The sequence below is a fragment of the Phytophthora infestans genome, genomic scaffold (genome assembly GCF_000142945.1).
Source record: "Phytophthora infestans T30-4 supercont1.5 genomic scaffold, whole genome shotgun sequence".
In the NCBI taxonomy this organism is placed as follows: Eukaryota; Oomycota; class Peronosporomycetes; order Peronosporales; family Peronosporaceae; genus Phytophthora; species Phytophthora infestans.
Genome location: NW_003303754.1, coordinates 3,667,157 through 3,686,599, shown reverse-complemented (window position 1 = coordinate 3,686,599; position 19,443 = coordinate 3,667,157). Strand labels below are relative to the sequence as shown.

The following is a 19,443-nucleotide window of genomic DNA, read 5'->3' as shown; positions in this document are numbered from 1 at the left end:
TTCAAGGCGGACCAATCAGTTCCCGAGACACAGAGGCTGCTGCCGGAGCGTGATGGACCGGTGCAGTTCTCGTACGACAACGTCAAGGAAGAGGACGAAGACGCTGACAAGACGCGAGCTCCCGATGCCCGTCGGGCGCCGTCCGAGTCGCCCGCACGGAAAACTCGGTCGCTGTCGCGCTCGCCGCCCCCACGTCGCGGCCGGTCGCCGTCCAGATCGCCGCCTCGCTCTCGCGGACGTGACCGGTCTGCGCCCCGTTCCAGACGTGGTCGTTCGCCGTCCAGATCGCCGCCTCGCTCTCGCGGACGTGACCGTTCGGCTCCGCGTGGACGCAAGCGATCGCCGTCGCGTTCGCCTTCGTACTCTAGAGAGCGTGGACGGCCACGTGCGCGTTCGCGCTCTCCCTCGTACTCGCCTGGTCGCAGTAGCCGTCGACGCTCGCCGTCCCGCTCCAGATCTCGCAGCAGAGACGGCAACCGCAAGCGCCGCCGTTCGCCCAGCGAAGACAGCGACGACGACCCGTTCGGGTTGGACCAGTTCCTCACGGATGCGCGAAAGGGAACGGACGATCGCTCTCCCGGTCGCGACCGTCGCCGTCGCTAACGTAACCGACTGATAGGTGAGAAGAGCTTTGGTCAGCGTGGATAGCACGTATAATACATGCACTTAACGGAACATGCTAGACATTTGATGGAAGTGAAGAGTTGTATTTGTACGTATGAACTATTTCACAGATGCAGGCAGTGCTCAAGTGTTCAAGCTGCTTACAGGAAGTAGGCGCCGACGGCCAAGACGGTAGCAGCAGCCGCGCCCAAGGTGATCTGAGACGCACTGCTCGAGCCGGACGCACTGGCCGAAGCAGAAGCAGCCGAAGAGCTCGAATCACCAGTGGAAGACGACACGGTGGTCGCTGGATCTGAAGACGAGTCCGTCGTCGATGTGGTCGAGCTGCCTGCGTCCACCGAACCAGTTGAGCTTGTGGTTCCCACCGACGTGTCGGCCGTGGCGCTGCCTGCGGTGCCGACGGTGGGGGTAGTGGCGCCCGTTCCGGAAGCAGCCGTGGTGGTGGTGCTTGCTGCAGAGGCAGCCGTCGTTGCACCTGTGTCGGGAGCTGCAGTCGCGCTAGTTGAGGAAGCGACACCCGTGGCTCCGGTAGCGGGGGTCACTGCCGGAGACGCAGCGCCTGTAGACGGAGTCGCACCGGTGTTGGTTGTCGTAGTGGTGGCAGCTTGTCCGGAGACGCCAGCAGCGGCGAGGGCGGCGAAAACGAGGACCTGGAAGAATTTCATGGTTGCTAGATGAGTGAAGGAGAAGCGTGTGCAGTTGACAGTGGAAACGAGAATGAGCTGAAGAAGTTGCCTTAGTTTCTAAGCAGAGTAGGTTGCGTCATGGAGGGAGAGACACTCCTCGGGACTTGCAGGCGACCACAAGTTGTGGCTTTACCATGTGGCCTGCTACTGCCGATTCTCTCCAAACAAAGCAAACAACTGCTAAAAGACATGTGTGTGATATATGTAGATATAGTCAATTGCAGCGCTAGTTGATCATATGAGACCTATCATCCGAGCTTGGCCATTGCGAGCGCGGTCTTCGAGCTCACCGTCGTCTTGTGGACATGGATGATGCTGGGGATCGCATTCTTGCGAGGTGTGGAAGATCTGGTGACTCGGTCGCTGACTCCAACTCCTCCTTCCGGCTGCAACACGCGCTCGACATAGTGCGCGCTGTTGTCGTCGTCTGGAAACCCCGTGACGTGAGGGAAGTTGATGAGGTATCCGTCATTCACGTTGAAGTGGGTCATGTAGAACTTGAGTTGCTTCATGTGGTCCGTCTTGAGCCCCGTCACAACAGCTTTGAGCTCGAGGATCACAGGTCTGTCGAGCTTTAAGTAGAGGTCCAGACGTCGAGTAGCGACCCTCTGCCCTTTATACTCGACAGGAATCTCCACCTCGGAGAAGACCGTCACTCCTCGATCTTTGAGCTCCCGAGCTAGAGCTCGTTGGTACGTGGCCTCGAGGTTGTAAGAGCCCAGGACACGGAAAACCTCATTGCAAACAGCCGGCAATTCCTCTTTGAGTTGACTGCAAGTTGCGATCTTGGGTAAATCAGTTGATGTGGCGTCTCGTGGCTCTCCGAACGAGATTGTGTGCAGATGCTCCGTGATCTCCGTGATTGCGTCGTTGGTTTCGGAGACATGAGCTTGCTCATGCTCCTTTTGGTTGTCGCCACGAGCTAGAGACTCGCCTGGGGCGGCTTTTTCTTGTCGGTGCCCTTTGCTTCGGGTGTTCATCACGATGCGAAATCTTCGAATGCGACTGGTGATAAGGTTGAAGGGTTCAAACTGGGAAGAAGGTTGCAATTGTTTTAAAAATATGAAACGATTGTAATTGTTATGTATTTCCAGTTTTGAATTTTCGTATTTAATGACTGAACCTTTCCGGCTGGGGACCTAAAGGTCGCCTCTCATGTGCCCTTTGGTGTTATTTCAACTACGGTGAGGGATCAACGGCTGGCCATATTTTTAAGCAACATCTCGGATTTCACTTTCCAGTTGGCTGGTGCCCGCTCAAATCTTCTGAACTGAGCGAGAACCAAGCAATAGAAAGCTATACACTCTGGAGGTGTGTTTGAAAGGTTACAAAACCTTCGGGACCTACAAACTTGCTATCAAAACCTAAACAGACACAGGTGGAAAGATCGTTCGTAGAGCTTTGGGCAAGAAGCCACCGGTGATGGACCTGGCAGCTGTATCACGGGAGACGAGCAAAGAAGATAATAGCCAACGCGCGATGAAGAAAAAAGAGGCGGATGAAGAGCAGAAATGGAGGCACACGATCACGGGAGGATCCAAAAAGAAAGAAAAACAAGCATGAGTGACCGAAGAGAACGCAGGTGGAGTTCACAACGTCCCACACGAGGACGACGGGAGAGGAAGATCACCAAACAGGCGTCGGGGGAGTCGCAGCTAGAGGATACTGCGGAACCACGGCGGGGTGCACCCGACCAAGGGGGGATGGCAGTATGGTATATGCGCAGCTGCTCACATATCTTGTGAGCCAATTTTCACATGACTACTACGTGTTGGACACATTGTTCAGCCTGAATGACCTAGCAAGCGTATTTGGCTACGCTAGATAAAAACGACGCACAAGAAGAGGACAGAGCGACCCTTAGGATGTGTGGAGAGACAAAATTTCTCGTCAAATGCTGGAGCAGTGCCAGGGCATTTCCAGCACCTGGAACTGTGGCGATGAAGGACACGTGGAGCGCTTATCACAGCTGATGTATACTTGGGTCTGCGAGAAAAAAAATAAGTCAAGGAAGTACTGAAGCAAAGATTGAGGCACTTGACTATTCAGACTGGTTCACAGACACCAAATCCGCAACGAGTGCACGCTCGATCGCTTAAGCATGCTATCAAAGGGACAGACGCAAGCAGAACAGCAGAATAGAGTAACAATGAGTACCAACATTGGTACGAATTCTGCATGAAGCCAGGAGTTTTGAAGTAGGGGAGCTACTCGAACTAACGGAGAAGGATAATCAAGCGCTCTTAATGATTTTCAACCTCCAGCCGGAAGCACCGGTATGCACCAGATTCCTCATTCAATCTATGGATGCTGAAGAACTAGCAGGTTATGAGGATATCCTCATGTCTCTCGAGTACCCGTTGTATGCACATCTGGTGCCGGGACAGCGTATTGGTGGCAACATGCTTAAGGCTGCAGCCGTTAAAGAAATACACACGGGTGCGGAGACGGCTTAGCCACAACAGCAGGAGACCGCGGACTTCAAAGCAGCCATTGCAAGAGCGGAGATTAACACGTATACGAGAATAAGGAAAGTCAATTTCAAATGGAAGCGTGCAGCGACAAAGTGGATCAAATTGAAGATACCTCTGGGCATGAGAATGTTACCGCTCATAGATTACGAGCGCCAAAAGAAAGAGGCCTTATATACCAATGCGGTAGTCAAATTGGACCCTTCTATAGCTTCACGGTGATAATTAAGAAGGGCAACTTGTCGTTCAAGGCGCTGTATTGGATTTTAAACAAGTTGCGCCGGCAAGTCAAAGCAATGACCCATGTCATTGTTGGTAACGACAGCGTCAATGACAAACAATGGTTTGTTGACATTGAAGCAACCGCGTGCCCCAGAACCCCATGATACATTGCTTACGTGACGACGACATTGTGAAGGAAGCAGACCAGCGGATAAAAAATGCTATGTGGAAGTCGCGTTTTATGCTCCGAGCTACCACTAAAAGACGGAGGACTAGGGTCTACGAAGCTAGAGCCAGAACTCGTCGCAATGGCAGCGATGGTAGTGGGAAAGTAGGCACTTACTTCATACAAAATGCTAACAGAGAGTTAGGCGGATTCTACAGGAGGGCGGAGGACATCGGCCGTGTCACCTTGTTTCTTGCTGACCGTGAAAGACGTCAGACTCGGTGATGCGATAGGGAAGACCAGGCGTCCTGTGGCTGAGGCGTACTATATGGCCAGCAAGGAGGAGGCAGAGGTAAAAGGCGCCGACATCAGCAGTAATGAGATCGGTACTCAAGCATCAGAATGGGTCCACCACACAAGGGTCCCTCACACCACGGGACGCTTAAGGCATCACATGCAAGTGGAAGAAACTTACTGCGCTAACAGCTGGGAGACGGACATACACCATGAAAGACGTGATAACAGCCACTTATGAAAGCGGTGGGACGTTAACGTTCTAGCCGACGAATTTCTCATTACCACTCACCAGCATGCAGGTATATCAACACCGAGAGCTTTGTCTGTCTCTACCCGAAAATCAGCTTTCGACCGGAGGAAGCGGAAACACTGAAGGTGAAACATGGACTAGAGTATCTCCATCATAATGTTTGGGTTGTCAAAGACGAAGGCATATCATGTGCAAAGCACCTATGGGAAACAACGGTGCAGACGATTTGCCGAAAGAACCAAGTCCAACCACTAGAGAGAGCAGCTAAGCAGCACCTTGGGGTGACGGGAGGAACTACGTGGATAACACAGCACCCTTGGCCCAACGACATGAGGACATTATGGGCGCGGTGGAGGCAGTCGCGCAAGGTTAGAGAAATTATTTACGATAGAGAGGGAGATTGCTAGCAGGCACTAGAAACCCCAACAAACCGGAAAAACTTTTTCCAATGGGGCGGGGGAAACATTTTTAACCCGGCCCACAACATTCCCTGAGAATTGGCGAGGGTCTATTACCAATTATCGAACCTCCAGAGCGAGGAGGGAAATTTAAATTCCGGGAAAAGCGAGAATTTTGGCCAGGGAAACCGCAACCTGGATTTGAATGGCCAGGAAAGACCTCTTCAGGGACGCACTGTCAGGCGAGACAGGACCGAGGACAAGAACATATGGTGTGAGCTTGTCCAGACGCGAAGGCGTTTTGGAGAGTATGGGCCCGCGCGGCTTGGTACAGGAAACACAGATGGGATGAAGCTAACTGATGAAGCGCTCCAGAGAATATATCGTTTAGACTTGAATTAGTACCGAGCTGGATAATACGGTGGGGGCAGCACATCAAGGAGGAGTGCTGGGGTGTAATGTAGGAGGTAGCGAACGATCTTTGGTCACTTATAAGCGCGGTAACGCTAACGGCAATATGGCGCTGGAATGTAGACATCGTGTAATCAGGATGCACAGCAGAAACATCATCGGAAGGGGCAATATGCTGGTGGATGGTAGCCATTGATGATGCCTATTGCAGGTATTATCTCACGTTGCACCCATTAGTAGCGGAATCGTACCTTGGACAAGAGGTGGTATCCCACATAGCAACTAGATGGCGGAGCAAGTCGGGGTATACAGAAACGGGCGCATGCCCTTACACGCACCGCACCGGCTTCTTCGATGGAGGTTCGCGCGGCAACCCAGGTGCAGGAGGAAGTGCCAGTGTCATTGTTGAGATAAAGGGGGAGTCTACGATACCGTGAGTTCTGTAGGCGGCTGCAACTGCACTTGGCAATACTCGCACGTCCGATAATGTAGCCGATTTTATCGGCTTGCACCAACTGCTAAGTCAGGCAGCAGAGAAGGTGTTGTCAAACGTCAAGGTTGCGGGTGACAGTGAGGTGATCCTGGGTTTTATGAGGCGATGTAATCGGCCGAAGACTCGAGTACTGATGTTTTGGTACATGAGAGCGAGGAAGTTGGCAGATGCATGCCAGGTGCAGAGCTGGAGACATCACTTTCGACAGCATAAAAAAAAGGCGGATTGGATAGTAAAATTACACTATGAATACGGCCACAAACTCGGTCTATAATACAGAGGCAGTAGACGATCATTTATTGGTGAACAGAGTGTCAGCTTTGTATGCTGGGGTTGTTCGTCGGTGGGTGGAAGATGCAAATAACAAGGAGAGATGGGACGAGGAATCCAGTCTACAGCAGCTAAGAGCATGAACAGAGGAGAGCTGAGTAGGCACGACTACGCCGGAGATACAAGTCGGCGAAGCATGGGTGTTAGAGTTCAGCGTTGGCCACCATGACTGCAATGCAGTACACCTTACAAATATAAAACATCTCAGATTTTGCGCTCAACTCGATCCCGACAGAGTGATGTTCTTGCTGTGGTTGCTGATTTCCATATTTTATACAAGTACAGTGTGAGGACGAAGCTGGTAACTTAACCCTTTAAAGTTGAAATTCTACCTCCACTTGCTCATTTCGTCAGCTTTTGTGACAACAGCCAGCACTGAAGACTCGCTCACCAGTCTAATATTTCTCAGACAGTATCTACTAGAAGAGGGTGGGCTACGTTTCACTCATCAAATTTCCATGGCCCTGCTTCTGAAAAACTTTATAGCCCGCATTTACCCGCCATTCAAACAGGTACAGTACTGCACCCCGTTTTCGCGGGGGTGGACCATATATGATTTGCAATTAAATCTTACAAACGAAAGTTCATTTGGATTCAGGATCATCACATCCGGAAGTTTAACAAAGATCCAAGGGCGCGAAAACGGGGTGCAGTTTCGAAGTAGTTTTTATGTATTATATGAGCAACATTTAATTTAAATAGGCGTACGTAATCGCGAGGGCAGCAACACAAATTGCATTGTATAGTTTATGCATTAATATCTGATACAGGCATACCCTAATGCTTATGTCATTAGCGGTAAGATGTCATAGAATGACATTTTAATTGATCAATATACAAATCTGTACGTGAGTACTCAGCAAAATTATAAAATATTGGATTTATTTATTTTTTATTGAATGAACGTTTGCCCGTGTAGTAGAAAATATAGAGTGCGGAGCGAATCGCGCCTACTTTATCTTATTAGCATTTCTTGCATTGTCGAGCTGAAAAGCGAAACCTCCGCGGGGGTAGCAACCTGGTTTGGGTTCTGGGTTTTTAGCCTCCCCCTCACTCAGTGTACTACATGTAGTCATCGTCTTCATCAACCAAACTATCCACTACATCACCGCCGCTACCTACTTCTGAGAGTAATGAACATTTTTCGAGCTCTGCAACAGCTTCATTAACCTCCTGCTGAAAGTCCGGGCTGTCTTCAGCGTCAGCAGCATCGTCACCGTCGCCAATTTGATATTTCGTAAAGCCATTCCGTATCATCGATGCCGCAATGTCATCCCAAGCGCTAGCAATCCATTCGGTGACTGTGCTACGGTTTGGTGCCTTAAGGTCAAACGGAGTAGATGCCTGTTCTACGTTAGCGCTGTGGTGGCCAGTTGACCTCGAAGGTAGGTGGTCCAGTGGCGTCTATGTCGGTCTTTTATAGGCTTGCTCCACCACAGCTCTGACGCTAGTGCTGTCGGAGTACTGTAGAACACTCTGTTTAAACTTGTTTGTGTACGCTTTACGCTCAAAACGAATGGCTTAGCAGCCGTTTCCACGAGCGCATAGGCAGCCTACATGCGCTCGCAAAGTGGTCGGAGTCATACAGGATGCGAATTCGACAAAATCCATTGCGTGCTGTCCAGCAGTAATTACCGGTACGTTTCTCTTGGTGTTCATTTACGTTCAAAAGAATTGAATCCTAACATGTTCAAAATTTTACTTTAAAATAGAAGCTCAAAAATATCAGATTACTCCTCATGAAAATGTTGACGGGTCCTCCTGTTAAACTTCGAAGCATCGCTCGACTCCAACCCACTTGACTACTGAGTCTCAAAAGTCGCTGAGGACGGCTCTTCGTCTTCATCAGGCGAAACGGATGTAGCAGTATAGCAGTGGAATCTCTGAGACGACCTCTGGAGTAGATCGATGGAGACGCGTGTGAGTCTGCGTCGTCGACTGCTTCGTATCGACGACTTTCTTCCCACACTAAACGCCACCACAAGTCCTTCTGGTAAATCACCCATCCCCTCGAGCCAGTCGCACATTTCTGCCGGACATTGTGAACCGCAGCAAGAGTTCGAAGACGAGTACGACGCTGAAGATGGCGGCGTTGAAGACGCCGATGACGAAGAGAGTGGTGACGATACTGAGATGGGTTCAGCTGAGGGTGATAAACCAATTAAAACGTTGAAACCCGGTCAGAAGTGTCCACCAGCTACTGTCGTCAAGCTTCTATTCAGTCGCTATGATCCGCTTAGACGCAATCCAACCGTGTGTTTCGACTACCCATTATCTCTCGGGGTTGTACGAGACTACAGAGGCCAAGTCGTCACCACGGTAGACGCACAGACACTTCAATTATTCTACCGAACGTCTTGGGAGCGCAACTGTGTGAAAAACGCCTTCGCTGCCGCTGGGTTGTTTCGTACGAGGAAGAAATGGACCGCGTGGCACTTGGCATGGGCGAAACCTGCTCCCAAAACCGAGTTCGTAAAGTTCCGAGGTGATCACCCGCAAGTGTTTAATCACTTTCCAGATCCGTGGGTGATTGGTCGAAAAGATCGGCTGCTGAAGATTTTGACCAGTTATCGTCGAAGATTTGGATCAAGCTACGATTTCTTTCCGGAAGGATTTTCTCTGCCAGATCAACTCGATTCGTTTCGACGAGCATTGGAGCGTAACGAGGCATTTCTAACCGAAACATTTCCTCCAACAGTGTCGAACAATAACGGATCCGATGTTGCTACGGTCCAACCGCTTTGGATCATTAAACCGCCCGCATCTGCGTGTGGTCGTGGTATTCGCGTTTTAACACACCGAGACGCTTGTAAAATGTCGGAAGAGGCTCGTAAAGTTCCGAAAAAAACAAAAATTGCCACGAAAACTATGCTACTGCAGCGATACCTCTCGGATCCTCTGCTTCTGGGAGACGGTCAACGCTACAAATTCGATCTCAGACTATACGTCCTCGTCACTAGTCTGGATCCTCTTCGTATCTATCTCTTCCAAGAAGGCATCGCTCGCTTCTGTACGGCGCCGTACTCGCTTAAAAACCCGCGAAATCGCTTCGCTCACCTCACCAATTACGCCATCAACAAGAGCAACGATGGATTCGTAGAGAACGCAGACGCACATGGAGCAGACTCTGGCAGTAAATGGAGTTTATCGGCGTTGATCCGCGTGCTTCAATCCCAAAAACTTCTGGACGATCCCGAGACTCTCATGCGTCCCGTCCGAGCCATAGTGTGCAAGACAATCATCGCTGCTGAAGCACACCTCACGCCGCTTTTCCACCAGTTCGCAGGCCAAGCTTCTTGCTACGAACTCTTTGGCTTTGACCTCATGCTGGACTCAAAGCTTCGTCCCTGGCTCATTGAGGTGAACGTGTCTCCGTCTCTAATGGGAGGTTCTCCACTTGATCGCCGAGTCAAAGGTTTGCTATTAAGCGACACGTTCCACTTGGTGGGGCTACAGGTGCCCCTTGCAAGCGTACCAAAAGAGAACATCCCTGCTAATCTTCGTACTGAGTTAAGTTATTTACCGGTTACGGAAGATACCGGTACGTCTCGCCAGTTTCGACGCAGTAAAACCACACGAAGCACTTCAGCGAATCGCCAGCTCCACGAAGCTGTACAAGACCCAAATAGCGATCGATTTGACGCTACCCACTTGGATTTATTCAGTCCTAGCGACTGGGATATCGTACGATCCATGGACGATGAAATGGATCGACGTGGACATTTTCAGCGGATCTTTCCTGCTGCTTCAGCGGACGAAACAGCGAGTTACTCACGGTTTTTCACGTGCCAACGCTATGGTAACTCGCTGTGTGCCAAGTGGCTCCAAACTCCACGGACTGTTCGGCAAAGGCTCATCCGACAACAGTCAGCTGGAAACAATCGTCTAGCTCCGCCACTTAGTCGTTCGCGTAAACGTATCCCCACGACCTCAGTACGATAGACGCTGAACTTCTGTCATTGTCCTCAATAAGAGCACAACACTTTCTAAATATCCGTATCACCATTGACCTCCTCGTCAATACCGTCATTTTTCTCTAGTTTCACGCCCTCACTCGCGTTGTCAGCATCCTTGTCCTCGTCGTCTTCATCCTCTGCTTCGATCATCGCAGCCAACGAAGATCTACTGCGTAATTGAACGGGAGGTAACGTGGTTGGAACAGACTTTCTCGCTTCATTCCCAGCAGCGCTGAGTGAAGCCACCACAGCTGGCGCAGTATTACCGGTAACGCTGGTAGAGTTACTGCCCACTTTGCCCAGATCTGGCGCATCCAGCGCAAGACAACTTGCTCTCCTGTGCGCAGGACTAACAGAGCGATGCAGTCCACGCATCACTTCCATCATGCTCACGTTCTCCGTTAAAGCGACTGCGCTCTCGATGGATGGCGGTTGAACTGTACCGAGGATGGCTGACAGCGCAGAGCCCGAAGGTTCACGCGGTCCCAGCACGATCTTGGACGTCTCTCGTGCTGAGAACATGTTACTGCGTCGACCGTCGTGTCCGCGATTCGTCCTCAGCGCTTCGGGAGGGATCTCCAGGATCCGAGAGCTGTGTTTGACTTTAAGTGTGACTGCAACTTGTGTCATTTTCCGCTGTAACATTTCCAAGAGTTCCGGAGACGGGGCGTCAGCCCAGTGAGTCTTCGATCTAGTGCGGTTCGAGTTCCCGTTATTAGTGTTAGTGTCGGGAAGATCGGACCCTCGAACGTCGAGTTGTAGAGCGTCTAGACACCGTAACATGATGGCACGCAGCTTGGCGTGTTCTCGATTCCTCTGTTCACGCAGCTCATTGTAAGACTTTATACTCGCGAGAACACTCTGGATACGGATCTGCATATCCCGCTCGAGCTTTTCACTCGCTTGGGCGACTCCGCGTACGTTCGCACGGTTCATTCTCTTTTCGTTAGTCACCGCAAGAATCTCCTTCTCTAACGCCGAAACTTCGTCTGCTAGCGCAAGATTCGCCTTATACTTGGACAGCAATTGCTCCTCTGTAGTCGAAAATTGCTCTTCCAGTGCCCCCACATTTGAACATCCCATTGAATTCTGCAGTACTCGAAATGCAGTCTTCATAACAATAAATGTTAAAAAAATATTGTAAAATAAAAAAATACAGTAAAATAAAAACTCGTACACAATAATCCACCAGGGTCTTGGGATGTCGTCGATCACTTGGACTTCTTGACGTCGTTCCATTAACCGGTGTAGCTGTGCTAGGCTGCAGTATCGCCAGCGCTCTCCCCGGCCCATGGAGCCCAACCAGCGCGTGTCGTCGTTCTTTCACTGCGCCCATGAGCTTGGCTACATCCACAACCACCGCTTCTTCAGGCGGCAGATTGAGTCTTTGGGCCTCCACTTCCGCTTCCGCGCTGCGTTCGAGCTCACTCAGCTCCTCTGACAATTGATTGCGTACACTTTTTGATGCGTAGATCTTCTCCTCATAGCTTTGATTCGCCTGCGCCACGTCCTCGATATCTTCTTGCAGTTTCTGGCGCACTTTCCGCATGGACAAAAGTTCACGGCGCACTCGATCCACGTCTTTCTTGATCTCTTGTTGCTGTGTGACGAGCTTCATGAATTCTTCTTCCGCTTTCGACAATCGATGCTGCATGATGGACGAGCAGTGCGCTACAGCCTCGTCATTCTCTCGGACAGCGTTCACACCGCGTAATTTACGTCGTAAATTACCGATTTCCGAGTCTAAATACATTTTCTTACTTTCCAATTCCGCGAGTTGGTCCTTCATCGTCCGGATTTGAGTCATGAACGCCGCATCACTCTCCAGTAAATGCTCCACGGTACCTTTAACTGTACCGGTATTCGCAGTACATATCGATCTCTTAGAAACTACTCCTTTCGTCGACGCTGCACTGCGACTGCGTGGACGCACCTCCAAGGCTTCAGATGACGTCGAATCTCGGTGTTTTATAGCAGAAGCTTCTAGCAATGCACTGCACTTGGTGGAGCCGAAAAGCGCTAATCGATTCGCTGCTGCTGACTTTAATACCGGTTTACAAGAAGTACTTAGCACAGTATTCGAGCTGAAACTTCGACTCAATCCTCTTAACGTGGCAGCATTCGCTCTCTTGGCTGCGCTCACATCGTAACAATTACCATTATTGCCCAGTAGTTCATGGGCGTTATCTCTTCGTCTGAGCTCCAGCGTATCTCTCGAGGCGGAATGTTGTCGCCACGGCATCGTCTGCGACTCAGGGAGTTGCAAGGGCCCAGAGACGCAACGTGGAGGCAGCCGCTTGCGTCTGTGGATGGGCTTGTCGGCTATGTGCACCACGTACTGGTTGGGGTTGTCTGGTTGGGCCTCGACGCGTTCAATCACTCCAGTCTGCTGCATTAACTCCAGCGAATGTCTGTTCCCGAGAAGAAATTCCCGTCGCTTGCCTAGATGCGAGTCCAAGAGCGCGTTGTACTCGGGAATGCCATCGTTCGGCAGGAATCGCGTCGAGAATTGGCGCATTGACGCCGCTTTCGGTTGATTGTCCATTAAGAGACGAGAAAAACCTCAAGCCCTGCCACGGCAGCTCTTGGCTTCAATGACGCTATTATTTTTTAAGGCCACGACACTTCAGTTCTCCCTACAAATACACTCAAAGGTGTGCTTGAAATATCCGTCTATTTCGCCATGGCGGTTTAATCGCCAAGAGGCCCTGCACAGTTTACGTGTAGAGCACGTTGAGGGAGCCGGTTTCAGCTGCTCTGCTGCTGGGTTTGAAGAACATTGGAGGCTCCAGGGCGGCGAGCGCCGACGAAGACGACGCAGCTAACGGCAGAAAGCTACGCATTATGTCAATTGGAGTCGTCGACACGTCACGGACACTCACGAACAAGCGGACGTGGCGCTTGCGGAGCTCGCCCTACGATAGTCACAGAATACTCGTGAGTGTTATACAAACACGGGTATCGTCTACGAAACTTACGTGGGTCAGCAGTGCCGCCGGTATACCGGTGACAAACTGCGGCACTTCAAGAGGTCGCACAGGCGTCGTCATCTTCATCTCGTCCGTCACAGTAGATGATGCCAACGTCCTCAATTTGGCTCCAGCCTCTTCGTCTGCAGCGTAGATCGTGGACAGCTGCGAGTCCAGACACACAATTTCCTCTGCATCCACGTGCGCCAACAGAGTTTTTAACCAGACCCACGTCGCAGCCACAGGAACATCTTGTCCTACTAGAAGCGCCAACGTGTTGTTCTCCTCGGAGACCTTATCTCCCGTCTTTGACAGGATCACACCGGGAGAGCTCGTGCTACTCTGCAATTTGCAAGGCGGCTGATGATACATAAAATGTCAATTATAAGCTTGTGAAAATACCGACTTTTGGTCCAGTAAATGACTAAACAAGTAAGTACAATGGGTTGATCGCTGGTCACCAGAGTTCCAACTGAAGTCCATGTGGCCGTCAACTGCTGCACGAATTGATGGGCTGCTCCGGGCAGAGCAACAATGAGAGTCTTGATCCTGACAGGGTTGTCAGCTTGATGGCCCAGAAGATGACGCACGGGGCGACTCCACTGACAAAACGACCAAGTGTTAGCATCATTTAGAGTTAGTACAGTGTTTGTGACAAAAACTCAAAAACTTTACACGGAAGAAAGCTTTGCTTGGAGCGACATCGGAAGCGTCAAAGGGAGAAATGTCGCATGCACGAGAGCTGAAAGTGCAGAGGGAGCGAGGAGTGACGTGAGTAAAGCAATATGGAGTGGGTAGGACAAGAAACACGAACCTGAACTCGCCTTCCTCAGCGAACCGGAGGGCAAGCGCCATTATTGTGAGATTTCAATTATGTGGGCACACGTCATGTTGGTCCTCTTAAATTTTAAGTTTTAAGGGGACCAACATGACGTGGCCCACACAATTGAGACGATTTAATCGTCTTGTTATTGTGACCAAATCCTAATCGTCACTCGCATACAAATTTCCTTTTTAAAAAGTCCAGAACTACCCAAAATTAGTTTTCATTTTTTTTAAAAAACATTGTTTTGTGAAAATCTAGTGTAGAGCAATGCTGATTTAGCGTGAATCTTTACGTACTGTACTTCATAAGCTCCTCACGAATCGCTGGTGCGACCGACAATGCGCAATGGCGAGCCATTTTATTGACGCGACGCATGTTTATGCAGGGCATACAGTGGTCTACAGCACTCTGCAGCAAACGCATCCGGCGCTCAGACATCTCTCCAAAGGGAAGGTTGAACATTTGGTTGCTGTTCATGGCGAGGTAAGTTTTAATACGCGCCTTCAACACGCTGAAGCAGCCTACAACATACAAAAAGCACAATATTAATGAGTAAAAGACCTACATCATTTAATCATACAACATACCTTCGATTGAATTGCACATGGGCGAGTAAGGCCCGAGCCTCAACAACTCCAGGTCTCCCCTGCCCTTGACCAGGTTTTCAGTATGGCTATGGGCTGGCGCGTTATCCAAAATGATAACGATCGTCTTGCCAACGAAATGCTCCTTGAAAACATCAGTTTCCTTGACAGCGTCGTACACGTCATCCACAAACGCTGCGTTCACTTCCATCTTTATACTACCGCGGCGCCTAGCCCAGTGAACCAGCATAACTTCCAGAGAAACAGCACACTGTAGCTGTAAGTTAGCACCCTTAAAAAGTGGGAGCTTGACGACCGCTCGCTGTCCAATCAGTGCTCGTCCTTGAGAGTGCTTACAGTAAAGGTTATAATTTGTCTCGTCCTAGTACACGATGAAAGACCCCGTCTTCTCATGCACAAGCAGCGCTTCTCCAAACACTCTTCGTTTCTCTATGTTTGCTTCATTATTAGACGTTGCGAGCTCAACACGAACCTGTCCAGAGAATACATACTGTAGTTAGTGCTAATTATCTTTGATACGGTATACACATATATACCTACCTGACTGTATACAATCTATCACATAGTTTCTTGCTGATGAGAGATGTGCTGCTGCGAGCTAGGAAGTGAAACCACAACATCTCTTGCATCTGCACTAGTGTATACAAGCAGTTTTCCTCTAAGTCCTCCACTATCGCTTCCTTCATCTCAGACGTGCACTTCGTGCACGCTGCCCGCGCACCACCTCTTCTCTTGACGTTCGGTGTCCCACGCTTGACAATCTTGCGGGCTGTAGTGGCTGGAATGCCGTTACAGTCCGCCATCAGAGCCCAGTCTTACCCGATCATGTAAGCGTCTAGCACCCGCGTTCGGGCGGCAAGCCCGTGCTTCGGCTCGCTTAGCATGATTGTGGCGCTCCGAAAGTCTGGTACTGACTCGAAGCCAGTGGTTAGCGTTACACTAAATTTGCATTGCTCTAAAAGCGCTTTTTCAAATATTTGTTCAAAATTTGTTTGTTACTTTAGTTACTTCAGTCCATTTTGTTTTACGATCTCGCCGATTAGGATTGGCAAAGGTGTAGAACGCACAATACTACAGTATTATTTCTAATGTAGTTATGTCCCATGTGAGGACTTATCTTCTTTCTCGCCCAGAGCAGCTGACTCCCTTAGGCAGGATTGTGTCAACATCAGCACCTAGGTGGCGTGGATCCCTCAGATAGTGTTCGAAGGCAGAACAGGGAGTCTACCAGACAGATACTGGCCCTTAAATCAGCCACCCAAACGGTAGGAACAGCGAGGGGGACACATTATCGGCGATCGGCACGGTGTGGGGGCTGTGTCTCGCAGCGTGAACCCGTATTTCATACTACATGCACTGAGCGTGAGCTTCATACGGCAAGTCATATTTGAGTTTAGCCGCCTCGGACGACAGCTACGACCCCATGGTCTCTCTCCATGGCCCTCGCCAACCTACTGGTCCTTCTGCCCTCGCCTTTATTGCACTACCCTGCCTCACCCTCTTTTGCACTTAAGAACCAGTGCTTCGGCGCCACTCTCCTTTATTAGTCTTACTTGCTCACCAATCGAGAACAATATCAGCTGATGGTCGAGTGGCCAGCCACACGCCCGGTCTCCTCCCTATGAAGCCCACCGTCGCCTATTTACTTCTACTGAGAGGGCCCTTTCCTACACTACTGATGTCGCCTCGCTTCCTTGCCTTCTGTCCTCGCTCGCTTGTCGCCCACGTCCGCCCTCCTTGCGATCTTCGACGTCGCTCAACTTCAACGGTTACCTCCTGTCTTCGGTGGCGCCAGCCTGCTGGATCGCTCCCGCCACCACACTGCATCTACAGCACTCACACGTCACCGAACTTGCTGGTGTCGTCCACGCCATCCTCGACCATTAGACCGATCACCTCGACCGACTGTTCGCTCGAGTTCGTCGAGTCCCTGTCGTAGATCACCCTACTACACGTAATCCCCCGCTCCAAGATCGTCCTCAATCTTGCCGGCGTCGTCCAGCTCCTCGAACACTTCGTGGAAAGCCATCTCTGCCCACTCACCCGTCCCGGTTGCGTGCCGTACTCACACGCTCGACCTGGTGCTCGAGCGTGTAGCGCACCGGCCGATTCCGTATTCTTCTTCACGAGCACGGCGGGGAACCCCACGCGCCGTGACCTTTCTCGACCACTTCATCCCTCAGCATTGAGTCAACATTGTCGTCGATGACCCGATGTTCCTCCGCCGTGGTAACGCCTTGTCCGTATCCCTCGTGTTACCGATGTCCAACTCGTCTTCGTTACTCAGCGGTCCCTTGTCCACGCCAATGTCTCACAACCATTGCTTCACACGATCGCGGGACAAGGATCCTGTCATCTCAAGTATCTCCATGCCGTATGTGGTTGGTGCCCACGTTCCTAATAACTCTCGTGTCGGCAACCTCACTCTGCTGCCTACCAGATTCATCACCGGGACTGCTACTCGGCCGCCCCCAACCGTCGTCAGAGTAGGAGCTGGCAACAGGTGTGGCTCTACGCGCCGGGCAGGCATCAACAAGCCCACCGTGCCCTCCGACACTGCCACTGCCAACTCCACTCGTCTGCACGTGTTCGTCGTGACCTTCGCGGCTTTCACAATTCTAACTTTCGCTGCGTACCTGTCCTGTTGACCTCCATATCTGCAGCTAAACAGCATGATCCGCTTCTCGTCGTTGCAGTACCACTTCATCTCACACGCTGTGAAGTCGATTTTGACTCCGTTTCGCAGCTACCAATCCTCCCCCAGTAGAAACTCGGTGGTGGCGCCTTCCACCACCAGTGCGTCGACTTCTATAAATTGCTTGTATTGCGTACGAATTCAAAAACGACACACTCAAGATCCTTCGCTACTGCACCGGTGAAGCCCTCTACATAATCCACCGGCGGCAGCACATTCAGTCACTCGCCCATCGTTCTCCACGCCCCCCCCCTGCAACACTGTACTGTGCGACCGCGCGCCGACGTCACCACCTCCGCAACATCGCCCTCGGCCTTCTACGCCACCAGCCTTTCACGCTCGGCCCGCCTCGCCCGGCGCGCCTTAGCGTGATTGACGCGTTTCCGTCGCTTCTGTTCACATTGCGCGGCCTCATCAGCCCTTGCACTCGCTCTCTCCTCGTCCTTCATTCTTACGAACAGCACTCGGGCCCATTCTCTGTCGACCTTGCCCAGTTCCACCGACATGGCCTCTTTCAGGCACCTCGGAGCGCCATCGTCGCCGCCTCGTCTCCTTGCTCGCGGAACAGAGATACCAGCCGTGCGTCTCCTCTCATTTATCAAGTTGTCGCTTGACGGCCGCCATCACCTCATCCTTGCTCGGCACGCTGGTGCAGCCGCCCGCGTCCACCGTACTGTCACTGCACATCAACACCGCCTCAGCCGTCATGGCGCCGTTCTCACTCGTACGCGCCTTCACCTCGTTTCCCAGCTGCACACACCACCATGTGCCGATGCTGCACGCGGGTGCTCTCCGCCGACTCTCGTCTCCTTACACACTGTGCGTGCCGCCTCAAACCTTCCTGTCGTCTTCTCGGGCCAGACCTTGCGAGTAGTAAGGCCGGTTGCCTTTGGCCCGCGGAGCGTTTCCCGCTCCCGGTCCTTCGTTCACGTTTTGCCCTGCACTGAGCTGTCCAGCCGCCATATCCGCCTGCTTCAACCGACAACCACGCCCAAAATGTCCTTCTCGACCGCAATAGAAGCACTCCGTCCCTGGGCGAGCACGAGCGGTACCCGCTGCGCCTGTGTCTGTCGCGCCTGGTACCGTTTCATATTCTGGAGCCGTGCCTCTCTGTCGTATACGCCGCAGCCGTACCGGTAGCGTTTTGCCCGCCGCCATACTTGGCCTCTACTTTCAACGTCTTCGCCGGACGCCGGAAGTGTGGATCTCCGCCGGGTTTCCGCCCACGCGTCCCACCTTGGTCACTGCTGACCGCTTGCAATTTCGTAACGTCGCTCGTACTGCCTGCTTTTCCGGTAGGTACCAGCTGAAATTCTGGCGGAATCGCTTTCCAGCACTAGGTCGCGATGGCTCCACCGGCCGATGCTTGCCTATCCTCGGTATCGTACCGGGGACGCTTCCGTGGTGCATTCCACATTGGTCCGTAGCCGGTCACTACACTCCGCGATTCGCCGTCAAGCCCCAACTGCTCCTGCTCGCCACTCGCGGCCGCCGCCGTCAAGAGCCTATGACCTTGCGATCCTCCCAGCGCGCCATCGCCGTCTCGAGCCCCACGCCCTCGAGCACCACGTCGTAGCCTTCGCCGTAGTCGCCCACGTCTGGGATCGCTAGACATACTGCTTCGTCCAGCGTCGGAAAATTGGAAGTAAATTAGCTGTCTCAGAGCCCTCACTAGATCTTACAACCGGTAGAAGGACCTCAGTCTTCTTCTCATGCAGAGGCCCGTGTCTCTCAGCTTCTCAGACGACCCGTGGGCCAGGTCTCATGTTGATATTCAACTTACTCCGACATCGGGTCTCCAATATATAATCCAGCAAATGTCGCGAGCGTTGAAGGCGCCGATGGGGCGCCCAGCCAGCGAAGCGCGGCTGATAACTATAATGAGTTAGTTTCCTTAAACCTTAGCTCATGCAAAACGCGCCTTCATCTTTACTGAGAAGTAAGAACTTCACTCAGAAGTGAAACTTCTGAAATCAGTAAAAGTTCATGATCCAAAGATCCGCCACCGACTGTGGCTTCTAATACATCGCCGTATAAGGCAGCC

At 51.6% G+C, this 19,443-nt stretch overlaps 6 protein-coding genes across 6 annotated transcripts in view; 2 read left to right on the top strand and 4 right to left on the bottom strand.

The window, feature by feature from the left end:
* The window catches only part of PITG_04395 (pre-mRNA-processing protein, putative), a gene marked incomplete at both ends in the record, with an annotated part of 2,063 nt that extends 1,367 nt beyond the window's left edge, over positions 1 to 696 (top strand). Inside the window, one exon of the mRNA XM_002905979.1 lies at positions 34 to 696. Within this exon, the coding sequence (XP_002906025.1) occupies positions 34 to 603 (570 nt within the window). The remainder of the gene's footprint in view (positions 1 to 33) is intronic.
* An 862-nt stretch (positions 697 to 1,558) lies between these two features.
* Positions 1,559 to 2,290, bottom strand: PITG_04394 (uncharacterized protein; the record flags this gene model as incomplete). The annotated part of the gene is made up of 1 exon (XM_002905978.1): positions 1,559 to 2,290. The coding sequence occupies one exon, from the start codon at positions 2,288 to 2,290 to the stop codon at positions 1,559 to 1,561; it is 732 nt and encodes a 243-aa protein (XP_002906024.1).
* Positions 2,291 to 8,481: 6,191 nt separating this feature from the next.
* Positions 8,482 to 10,290, top strand: PITG_04393 (tubulin polyglutamylase, putative; the record flags this gene model as incomplete). The annotated part of the gene is made up of 3 exons (XM_002905977.1): positions 8,482 to 9,183; positions 9,229 to 9,819; positions 9,904 to 10,290. The coding sequence occupies 3 exons, from the start codon at positions 8,482 to 8,484 to the stop codon at positions 10,288 to 10,290; spliced, it is 1,680 nt and encodes a 559-aa protein (XP_002906023.1).
* A 363-nt stretch (positions 10,291 to 10,653) lies between these two features.
* Positions 10,654 to 12,849, bottom strand: PITG_04392 (uncharacterized protein; the record flags this gene model as incomplete). The annotated part of the gene is made up of 6 exons (XM_002905976.1): positions 10,654 to 10,692; positions 10,743 to 10,995; positions 11,047 to 11,414; positions 11,476 to 11,499; positions 11,608 to 12,155; positions 12,300 to 12,849. The coding sequence occupies 6 exons, from the start codon at positions 12,847 to 12,849 to the stop codon at positions 10,654 to 10,656; spliced, it is 1,782 nt and encodes a 593-aa protein (XP_002906022.1).
* Positions 12,850 to 13,021: 172 nt separating this feature from the next.
* PITG_04391 (uncharacterized protein) lies at positions 13,022 to 14,128 on the bottom strand (the record flags this gene model as incomplete). Its single annotated transcript, XM_002905975.1, has 5 exons — positions 13,022 to 13,219; positions 13,283 to 13,633; positions 13,714 to 13,875; positions 13,949 to 14,015; positions 14,088 to 14,128. 5 exons carry the CDS (start codon positions 14,126 to 14,128, stop codon positions 13,022 to 13,024), a joined length of 819 nt encoding a protein of 272 aa, XP_002906021.1.
* Positions 14,129 to 18,735: 4,607 nt separating this feature from the next.
* PITG_04390 (uncharacterized protein) lies at positions 18,736 to 19,190 on the bottom strand (the record flags this gene model as incomplete). Its single annotated transcript, XM_002905974.1, has 2 exons — positions 18,736 to 19,006; positions 19,183 to 19,190. The coding sequence occupies 2 exons, from the start codon at positions 19,188 to 19,190 to the stop codon at positions 18,736 to 18,738; spliced, it is 279 nt and encodes a 92-aa protein (XP_002906020.1).
* Between the last annotated feature and the right edge of the window lie 253 nt (positions 19,191 to 19,443).